The sequence below is a fragment of the Mytilus trossulus genome, chromosome 9 (genome assembly GCF_036588685.1).
Source record: "Mytilus trossulus isolate FHL-02 chromosome 9, PNRI_Mtr1.1.1.hap1, whole genome shotgun sequence".
Classification (NCBI taxonomy): Eukaryota; Metazoa; Mollusca; class Bivalvia; order Mytilida; family Mytilidae; genus Mytilus; species Mytilus trossulus.
The window spans coordinates 59912687-59924722 of record NC_086381.1 but is presented as its reverse complement, the minus strand read 5'-3'; the positions used below and the strand labels follow the sequence as shown (position 1 = coordinate 59924722).

The window sequence follows — 12036 nt, the reverse complement described above, 5'->3', positions numbered from 1 at the left end:
GTCTATGTTTTTTAATATAACTACATAAATAACATAAAATTAAGTAAACGAAACTCATAGTAAATAAATATGTTTTTTTTTCTTAATTTCCTTTTGTCTTTCTGTATGCCATTTTTTGAACTCAAGATTATTTTGTATCAGTGAGTAAATAAGTCATAAGAGAGACGTCCTTGATCTGGATAAAAGCTATTAACAGATAATCTTTCATAGCTATAATGTTTATCTTATAACAAGGATATCTGCCTTTAGTGAGATTAAATGTTTTCAGAACCATAAATACTCTATAAATAATATACAAGAAAGTATGTGTCTTTTATAGCACCATTGTTACATGGTACCATGATTTCACTTTCGATGACAATCAACATAAAGTTAATCAGGTTCAAACATACCTCTAGGTGGTTAATCTAAAACTGGTGAATGTGAAGCAATAGTGGTAGATTATCGATGATCTAATATCCTTAATCCATTAGGAAATATGTAGCCATACTTTAAACAATTGTTTATTTCTGTGTCATTTGGTCTCTTGTGGAGAGTTGTCTTTTTAGCAATAATACCAATTCTTCTTTTTCCTATTATCATTTTTGTTTAATTTTTGTTTATACCTAGAATCTAACAAAAAATAACAAGAATTTATAGATTACATCGTTTATAGAATTTCAATGCTGGTATCTTTGGACGTATTTAAGGTCGAGGCGAAATGAAGTATAATATTTTTCTGTTTTAGTGCAGACCATGATAGCTTGGTAGGTGTCTTTTGTTATTTTGTTTAGTATTGGTGTGTGGCTGTTTCTTTGAAATATTAATTACACATATACAAAAAATAATATTATGTACATCGTCATTTCATGATATTATGTGTAATTTGTTGATATGAATTAATTAACTAAATACTGTTCTTGCTATGGAAAACGTCTGTTAAATTGGTTTGTGTCAATATAACCACATGCGCTTTGCACATATCTAACAGTTAAAATTCAGCAAACGTTCACAGATTCCCTATTTTGTTTTCAACAATCTAATCAGTAGCGACCGAGACCAAAATTTAAAAAAAACAAACAAATTTAAAACGTCGAACATCACAAAACCGCATATTGCAATTCAAAGAACAACAAAAACTTGCGTCATGCATTTGCGTCAATCGACATTTCATGTTTCATTCGCCCTATAGATTTTATATTTCATTTGCCAAAATGATAAAAAAAAAATCCTTCGCAAGAATTGTGTCACTGGTAAACACGTGAGACACATTAGTATCATAAACTCTTTGATAAACTTAAGTTGAAACAGCTATTCCCCTGTCTGCCATCGCTAACCTGCTCTCCTATGTACATTTTGGATTTCCAAGAGGATGAGTAATTCTAAAAATTTCGAAAACTATTAACAACATTACGAAAAATGATATTAAAACTTTTATTGAGGATAAATACGTTAAGAAGTATTGATGGCAGATGTACATGTACATAAACATATTGTCCGTCCTTGCTGGGTAGTTGTAAGTCTATAATGCACTGTGACTGTGCATCTGAACGTCTTGAATCCCAATTGTCTGCTTTCTTTGTATTAAATCTGTACAGTATATTTTACAAAACGAATGTCACGTTACATCTATTGAAAATGGCACAAACGTAAGATCTGTTAAGTACAGAGCGCACTTTGTTTTAGTTCAAACCGGATAAGAGTTTTAGGTCATATACCACTTGTTGAACCGCTCCAATCCTACACGACGGTAAGACAATCAACCAGGAAGAACCAGCGGTGTTCCATTTCCTGGTTATTAACTCGAGGTAAAACTAATGCATTTTTTGGTTGATAAACTTGGTATCTAATAGATTGTGAATAAATAATTCAAAAATTTAAAGTTTATCAACGTTCAAGATCTTCTGATTGGAAATTTGCTCTTAATTGTTATATTAATCAAACTTCCTTTAATAAACATTCACTTCTGGTCAACGGAAAGATGGCAAACGCTTCAATGTCTAATGTTTCTGAATTTACATCAAATTATGGTGTTCACATTTCAAACAAAACAACAAAAATCCATGCGCCACGAGATGGATACGACCTGCCTCTATTTGGTCTGGAAAACCATCACTTTGCATCCTTACATTTGACTGCACTTTCATGCATAAGTATCAGTCTAACGTTCTCGGTTTTTGTTCTGGCTTTATCTTTCCGAAACTCAAATCACCGATTTTTAAGCTGGACCAAAAGCAAGCGACTTGTAGTTTACATGGCCATTTGCGATGGTGTTTTTAATCTGACTCATTCATTGGAACATTTGCAGATATACATAACAAAGGACCATGTGCGACCACGTGAACTTTGTATGTTTTACTCCTTCGTCATTGGAGAGTTCATATCCGCACAAATGTTCATGGTCAATGCGGTCTCTATAAATGTCTTCAGTATGATATACATGAGAAAAGACATACATTTGGGAAAATATGACTGGAAGCTGTTGTTGTACACTTTTGGTATACCATTTGTTGTCCATCTGGCATCAGCATTTTTCGGGAAGCTGGGTCCAACAGGAATTTCGTGAGTATATAAAATATTATTATTACTATAGCACAATTTTGACTGCTGCATTATTGACATTTGGATTTATGAGTACACTACTGCTGCCTTTTTTTTTTACCTATTATGTCTGTTCGTTTTGATCACGCATTGTTTTTAAAATAATCGAATTGATGCGATTGTCATTCAAGTGAAAGTTTTAGCTAGCTAAAAAACCAGGTTCAACACACCATTTTCTTCATGAGAAAATGATTTCACTAAGTGAGGAATATGACAGTTGTTTTCAATTCGTTTGATGAGTATTGGCTTTTGATTTTGCCATTTGATTACAGACTTTCCGTTTTGAATTTTCCTTTGAATTCAGCATTTTTGTGATTTTACTTAGTACGTCAGAGATATTAAAGAGTCAAGTTGATAAACATCATATTATTTTGTAGAATTTATGACACTCAATTCTTCGTCTAAAACTCATTGATCTTTATTAATGAAAAGTGAAACTATTACACGATTGTATTGTTTTAAGTTTTGGAACTTTTGTTTTATTTAAAAAATAACGTCTCATTAAGTAATAATGCTTTTGATATTTGGAATCCATTTTTTTTTTATAAAGAATGTGTCGATAAAATTTCCTAACATTAAATTTGGTATTTCGGTCGTGTTCTGAGAACGACAATCTCAAAGTCCAGATTCAACAGTAAACTGATGTTAAGTGATTGTCACTTTATATTGTTCAAAGCTATTTAATGCAATAAAAATGTACAAGTTAGAAGGAATGTTTTTAACGATTACTGACATGATACTGTATAAAACAAGGAAAAAAAAAAAAAAAAAAAAAAAAAATCGAAAACAGATGCATTTACAAATGTTTGTTCAAGAAATTGAATAAAAATTTTAATATTCACTAAGCAAGATTTTTGCTGAATGCTTTAATTTTGAGACTTAATTTTATATTTTTATCATCATCAAGCAAGATTTTATTATTTCAATTACAGATGTCATTTCGATGCCATTAAAGGAGTGGATTTATTGGTATTTTACTCCACGATGCTTACATTCATTGTAATCGTCGTTAATAGCGTACTTTATATTGCCACGTGGATTTGAATTTACAAAGAAAGTAAAGAATTGGTAAACACACTAGGACATGCTGCTCAGTCGATTAAATGTGTACACAAAACTGCAAGGAATATGTCACTGTTTGTCGCTGTATTTTTTATCAAATGGTTTCCACTGGCTGTGTTCTCCATAACTGCCCTACTTGGACACATACCGGAAGTAATTATGTACATGGCTATATCCTTCACTAATATCGGAGGAGTTCTGAATGGACTGGTTTTTATCATCATCAAGCGGCGAAAAGAACATCATAAATGAACACAGCTTTGTTCTATAGGAAATTTATTCCGATAAGCCAATCAGTGTAAAACAATACTTTTAAATTAAAGCTTATGAAACTAGAAAGATGTTGCTCACGATTGGAAATAAAGAACTAAAAAAATATTTTTTTTATGAATTTCTTGTGACCGAATCGCTTTTCTAAATTAACCTTCATCAAGAATGGTCAAAGCCGAATGTGTTGAAAGCCAATGACGAATTAGAATGAAAACAACTGACAAAAACGACCTTAATCTAATAGCCAAAATCCATCCTGCAGGAGTTGATAACATGTTTTTAAAATATTTTCTAAATTAGAAAAAATCGGACTATTTAGGAACAGTTTATATAATTGCTTGTTTGTTTAATTATGTTATTAAAAGGCCATTTACTCTATCAATAGATCATTTTTTTTTCTGAATGCTTGGTTTATTTCCTACCACGTGTTATAAATGAAAAATATCTTGGTTGATCTTATAAGGACTGGTCCAAAAGTATTTGCTGCTTATTAACAAAATAAACAAGATTTACAAAAATCTTAGAATAGATTGACACGTCTTTCTGATAACTTTAATTTTGTAAATTATGGAAAAGAAATATTCGACTCAGCGTTACCATTAAGCACACACTGTGCTTATATTATCAACATTATATAACAATAAGATACCATGGTAGGATTGCCAACCAAGCACCTTTGCACAAGAGACCAAAAGACGTAGAAGTTAGCAACTTCTGGACATTTTGCGGTCCTTCAACAATAAGCAAAACCCATACCGGAAAGCATGCTATAATAGGCCCCGACATGACAATGTTAAACAATTCACATGAATACAATGTGCAAGTCAAATAAAGGAAAACAATATGATATACAGCAACAAACGACAACCACCAACGAAATTGTCAAAAACAGGTTCCTGGCTTGACACAAAAATAGAAGATGCGGTACGTGTATGGTTGTAATTTAGACATGCATCAGCCAAAATCAAATGAAGTGAATGATAGCAGTTATATGGAACCGTACGACCTTTAACAATGCGAAAAAAACAATGTCGTGTAATCGGCTCATAAACACGAAATATATTGAAAACTAACGACCTTATTCATAACAAAACAATTTACGTGAAACAAATATGACAGGCGTGAACAAACGACAAAAACTAAAACTATAGGCTCCTGAATTTGGACAGGTGCATAAGAATGCGGCGGGGTTAAACATGTTTAGTAGCCCTGAATCCTCCCCTTATATTGGGACAGAATAACAAACAATGAAAATCAGTTCGACAAAGGCTATACTAATCTGATCGGTAGAAAGCAAAGCATCGAACAAACAAAGAAAGGACGAGTCAGGGTTAAAATCTGTTCAGCATACCTAATAAATAAAAACAAACAAACAAACAAAACACAAAAAGGACGAGACAGGATTAACATCCATTCAGCATACATAATGAATAAAAACAAACAAACAAACAAAACACAGAAAGGACGAGACAGGGTTAAAATCCATTCATCATACCTTATAAATAAAAAAATATCAAACAAAGAAAACACAAGCAAAAATCTCAAAGTACTCAATTCGCTTTAATAATTAAACTGTGGTGTGGGCTTTTTCTAAATTGCACTTCGAATTAAAACAAAATATCTAAATTGTAATTCAAATTAAATCATAATATATTAATTGTAATTGCAATTCGAACTAAATTATAATGTATTTATTGACAATACAAATTTTAAAAGTTAACGTCGTTCGGACAATAAACTGGATGACATTCCTATTGCAATTCGTATTAGAATTTACGTTCGGAGATTAAAGTTTCGATTGCGCATTTAAGTTCGAATTAGTTAATGCGAACGGAATTTGAATTATTTTTGAACGAAGAATACCTATTATTGTTACATACATATGCACATTCGTGAAACTACAATCTGTCGATTCTTGTGTCTTTGCATTGCACAATGCCAGGTTCTACTCTGAATGTTTATGAAGTCTAAGTTACTTCATTTCCATTAATAGTCCATAGGATGTTGTATGTGTACTGATTGATTATTTAGTCCTAGATGCATGATTCTTTTTATTAGTTTGCTAATGGATTTGAACTAGCTGTCAGTAAATGCGAGTACTCTCAGATCTGTATTTAGCATATTTGTGTTGTTGGAATGTACAAATAACCGGCCACACCCAGTCAGTGTGTTTGTGAGATGCATTTCTATTTGTATCCATCTGATGAGATCAGCCTTTTCAACTGGTCTTTATAGTCTGTTATTATGTTGTACTGTTACACCACTGTCCCAGCAGGTTAGTGAAAAGAATCCTGACAGAATGTTTAACCACGGTGTTATCTGTTTGTATGTGCCTGTCCCATGTCAGGGGCCTGGTATTCAGTGGTTGTCGTTTGTTTTTTAATCACATATTAGTTTTTCATTCATTTGTTTTTTTTTACATTATTTTTCTCGTTTAAATTGATAGACATCAGTCATTTTAAGGGCTTGTACAGCTGACTATGCGGTATGGGCTTTGCTTGTTGTTAAAGGACGTATGGTGACCTATACTTGTTATTTTCCGTGTCATACGGTCTCTTGTAAAGAGATGTCTCATTGAAAATTTTACCACATCTTCTTTTTTTTAATGAACGCATAAAGAAAAAACACTGAAGAAATTATTTCATTCATATTCTATGTGTTCTCGAAAGAAATTATAATCTTTTGTCAGCCGGAAAACTATATAGATCTAAATGAATGATAACAAAAACAAGATCAATGAAATAACACGAACTTTTCATCGCTCCTCACATATTCATGGTGACATCCACGCATTTATTTAATTTTTTAAATATATGCATATCTTATAACGTGTGTACAACCTAAAATATAAATAAATCTAGAAGCCTATATAAAGGGAGACAATCCAGAATGGTCTGAATTCACCCTGTTGAAAAAACCTGACAAAATATACTAAGAATTTGTTTTACTTAACAGTAAACAGACTACTTTAGAAAGAGAAAAACAAATAGTATCAGTACTCATGATTAAAATTAAGTGTTATGGACAAGTGATCCAGACTGGATTGTGATAATCCATTTAATTATTTTCAGAATAGTAAATTTTCATAAAATGGTGAATTTTCATAAAATGGTGCTACAATATCGGTATCAAATTAAGAATATCGATTTTTTTGTTTCCCGTCAGTGCAATTCATTATTATTATATGTCATCAAATAACTTTACACCAAGTATATATAAAACAACACAGGGAAAGAAGACACATAAATTCAATAAATCATGACAATTTTTTTTCAAAATGTTTTAATTTGCATTTGCACTTACTCTGTTTAATATGATAGATAAGGCATTCTTGTAAGGAAATATTAAAAAGTAACTTAAAATATATATACGAAAAGACACCCGCGAAATCGCGAGGAAATATAGCGTAATCTATGTAAACTGTAAAAAAAAGTATACTGACTGGTGAATTTCAGGTACTTAGGGACGGGGCAAAAAACACAAACGGAAGTCTAATCTGACTTAAAGTTTTGTACAATAACGGGAAAATATCCGGACGCATTTTATTTCTTTTTTCCCCCACAATAACCCAAAATGAATGACAAATGCGACTATACATGTTACCTATAGCACATAGAGGCATGATAATTACTTTATTGTGGAAGGAGGAGAAGCGACACACAAAATGAGGTCTTCTCGTTTAATAGTATAGATATTCTAATGTTAATTCGTGTTTATAAGTCAAACACAAAAACGTTATAATGAGATCATGATCTCTGAAGTAGAAGAGAAACATTTTTCCTATTATATGGATCATTGAAAAATCTGTTATTTGACATCTACGTACATTTTAAACTCATGTATTTTTTCTTGTGATATTCTACTAAGTTTTTGATGTATTGTATATATGTTAATATAAACTAGCATGATGGATAATTATCCTTGGAAAGTATTGTATTGAACACAATGCAGCTTTATAATATTAAGAGTCATTCTCTGTAAGCACCAAAATGACAAGGAAATGGTATGTCATGAAATCAGACAAAACTTGGTTAAAAGGTGCATTATAGGCATAAAACATTATTCATATAAAAAAAAATGTTAAAAAAAATATGTGTTGCCATGGTAACACATCATATTTAAAAAGACTGATTTTTATAGATTCAAAAACTGAAATTTTTTTTTTTTTAAACAATCTTTACATAAAAAGGAAGAAGTTTAAATTCTATCACTGTTAATACCCTGAAAGGATTATTATAGCTCTACTTAAATTTAAAAAAATGAAAGCTGTGCATATTTTCGTTTTACTGTACCAGCCTGTGGAACTTTGGTAAAATACACTAGTTTTCAAATTTAACATTTTCAGCAATTTTCAAAACAAATTAAAAAAAAATTCGGACAACAGATCTCTGAGATTTTTTAGGGATAAATCTTTAAGATATTGTTTTCAATGTATGTTAATTTATAGAGAGGTGATATTTAGAATAAAAAAGTTAAATGCATTGCTTTGGCACTATATTTGCATATAATTTGTAAAAAAAAATGGTGACGTTTTTGTGATTTGAATAAATATTCTTTTCAAATGCTGCACAAGAGTACTATTTTTAATGTAATATATAATATAAATAAAAATAAGTATCTTTGTTTCTGCATATAGCTGTCTATAAAGAACAGCTAGTGCTAACATCAATATGTATTCCAACACAGCTATCAAGTTATCTCCCTTGTTAACAACTCTTCCTATTATGAGGTAACAAATAAACAAGATGTCAGCAGACAACAAGATGTAAACAACCATCACCTTAACTTTATAGAAGATTCAAGGTTTTGTAATCAACAAATAATGATTTAGGGTGATTGAAAAATGACTTTCTGCCAGTTTGGATCGTTATCCAAAGAATTTATCAGATGTTCTGAAGACTTTTTCCATTTAAAGACATGTTCATATGATGACATTATTATTGTGCTTACTGAAGCTGGTATCTTACCAAAGAATATTTTGGCTAATACCTATTCTATTTGTTCTTCACATTTTAATTACTTACTTAAACTTAATGAAAAGAAAAGAAATAGACTTCTTTGCCTGGTACCATCTCACATCAGTGCACATCCAGAAATAGACCACACCCATTCGTCAGAAGTTGTTAGGCACAATGAGAAGAAGAGAAAAAGAAGCAAATGTCTTCAGTTTGAAGATGTAACAACTTTATTCCGAAAAACTGGTGTTGTTCTGCCAGTAGGAACACGTAAGTCAATGTACTTTTGTATATGGGTAGGTGTGTGGGATAATGTACAATTTGAATTGTACAAATCAATTTTTAGAGCAAGGGAGGGTGGTATGCCTTTGTATCTTACAAATATCCAATACTTTGAAAACATTTTAAGTTGAACAGCAACAAAAAACATACTTAAATCCACAAAGATATTAAAAAGTCAATATTTATCAGATAACACATTTGTTTTAGTGAAAAACATAGCCATATTCCACATATATTTTACGTAGGTGCCGAAATGACTAAATTAAGTGTCGTTTTAATCAGGTGCCGATTTGACTAGGTGCCGATTTAACCATGCAGGTGCCGATTTGACGATAATAACGTTTGGATAGACTCAACGGGGACAGGTTCTAGTTTAAGAAAACAGATATTCTTATTCTTCTTTAGTTTAAGTCATAATCCATGCAGTTTTCACAAAGGCCCAGCATCCCAGGCAAGTAAAACTGCTTTTGGGCCTGTAAAAATAATTTCTACAGGCCAACAGAATCTAACTAAATTTGTCCCACAATTGAGTCCTGGGCCTGTAGATTTAAAAGTTCATCCTGAGGTCAAAGTATCACAATAAATTATTTTCTATATTGTGTAAGTTAGTTTCAAATAATCTTTAGGCAGAAATTAGTTTTGCTTTTAATAAAATTGGACCATTTATTTCCCAAATCCCCATGAACCCTCTCTCCCTTACCTCCTAGAATATCAAGGGTCATCAGGCATCTATAGTAAAACTATAATAAATAATGTACACTATGACAAGACTATCACCCCCCTATCACTATTTCTAATGTAACACAAGAAAGACAATTATACCTTTCAATTATAATTAAAAAAGTGTAAGGGGACAAGCCCAAGTCAAAGTGAACTGCAGTTATTTAGCAGTTTATTAGCATTCACAGTTCCCACTTGATAGCAGTTATTTGGCAGTTTATTAGCATTCACAGTTACCAAATATAAGGCAATGATTAATTTGCATAAAGGCATTCCAATAGCATTCCGTAGCTGTTTCTTAGCAGTTTATTTAGCCTTTACAGTTCTTTGGCAGTTATTTTTAACGAAAAATTTAAATGAGATCTGAATATTCATGAGAACTGCTATAATAACAGCTATCAAATAATGAATATTCATGAGAACTGCTATAATAACAGCTGTCAATAATGAATATTCATGGCAACTGCTAAGTTATACATCCTTATATGGTTTTATAAACTGCTAATAACTGCTGTTGAATGCTATCAGATCTGCCAAAAGTTGCAATACAAAAAGGTGACACATGAATACCGGTAATCAATATACAGTGTACAAGATACAAAAGCAAAATTATTAAAATTCTAATATTTTACTGTTAGTCTTTGTGAAATTTCAAAAAGTTGTACTTAAACTTATATTTGTAATTAGAGCAGTAACTATCTGACTATTCAATATAATAACAGACTTAATTTTAAGGGAATGTAAACAAAAATGTGAGAAGCACTTACTTTAGCTGGTCTTAGATCCCTTATTAATTATGTTAGACTATAGTGGCCGTAATGATATAGGAACAATTAAAAAAGCACTTTGATTATCAAGACATTTAAAAAAGCAACTTATTGAAGAGATATTACTGCTAAGAGGCTAATTTCTACCTTGACTAAGTGATTTTCAAATTAGAAGTTATTTCATTTATCATTATTTTATTACCAAACATGCCAAATGTACTGTTTTTATTCTATTAAATGTGGATAAAAAGACAACAGTTATATCCTTTCTCTTTTGGAATTTTAAACAAATAAATTCTTGATACATGTAATACATATTATGTTTCTTTTTCTGAAACAAACTAAAGTAAAATTATATATTATAAATTAATTTCATTAAATGGATTGTTTGGATAATTTTAACCAATCAGCTATTCACAGTCTACTGGTTTACCTCCCCCTTTTTTCAACTCTTGAATATGATAAGATTGTTTTTTTTTACAAAATAATAGATTAAAATAATATTCATATCTATTTTTTTTCAAATAACATCTTGAGCTGTAAGTATATATATATGCTAACATTCTATTACAATCCTGTCAACATCAGATATTCTATTTAAATAAACTACAATCCCCCTTTTTTGGGCTTTCTGTATGATTTCTGTTTCCCCCTTTAAAGTTATGTCAGAATTGAGAATATACACAAGCATTAACTATAACTTTCAACTTACTGTACTGCAGGTGTGTAAAAGTGTTCAATTCATCCAAAATTAAGCTTATATTGACAAAAATACACTTTTTCACTAGCAAGGATTTCCACACAACATGGAGCCAAAATGCACATTTGAAAATGATCAAATTATCTTAATAGGATGTCTTATTTCAAACATATCTACAGTAGAGTCAATACAACTCCAAGTGATAGAAGATTCAGGTCATATACTTTTCCATCAACTGAAACAAAAGATAAATGAACCTGAAACAGATTCAGAAGATGTGGTGGTTTGCTCAACTGAGGGATGCACAAAAACATTTGCAAACAATGAAGAACTAACGAATCATTTATATTCAGAAAAATGTACACTCGTATTTGATCAAAAATCTAGTTGCAGCTCTGATATATCCAAAGTCAAATACCTTGAAAAGGTCGCTGAATCAAGCGTTAATAAACAACTAATGATCATGCCATCTGCAACTAAACTATCAACATCCGATTCTGAATTGGACATGGGTTGGGCGTTGAAAGATGACCGAAAAAATAAGAGGTTCAACAAAAATCAAACAGATTATCTTTATGAAAAATTCAATAAAGGACAAACAAGTGGTAAAAAAGAAGACCCATACAGTGTGTCTGAGGCAATGTTGCTTGAAAAAAATGAAGATGGTTCTAGGCGTTTCGATTATAGTGAAATACTCTCT

The 12036-nt window shown here is 31.2% G+C and overlaps 1 protein-coding gene across 1 annotated transcript; it reads left to right on the top strand.

Moving 5' to 3' along the window:
- Positions 1-1960: 1960 nt before the first annotated feature.
- LOC134684807 (uncharacterized) lies at positions 1961-3894 on the top strand. The gene is made up of 2 exons (XM_063544117.1): positions 1961-2477; positions 3662-3894. The coding sequence occupies exons 1-2, from the start codon at positions 1961-1963 to the stop codon at positions 3892-3894; spliced, it is 750 nt and encodes a 249-aa protein (XP_063400187.1).
- Positions 3895-12036: the final 8142 nt, after the last annotated feature.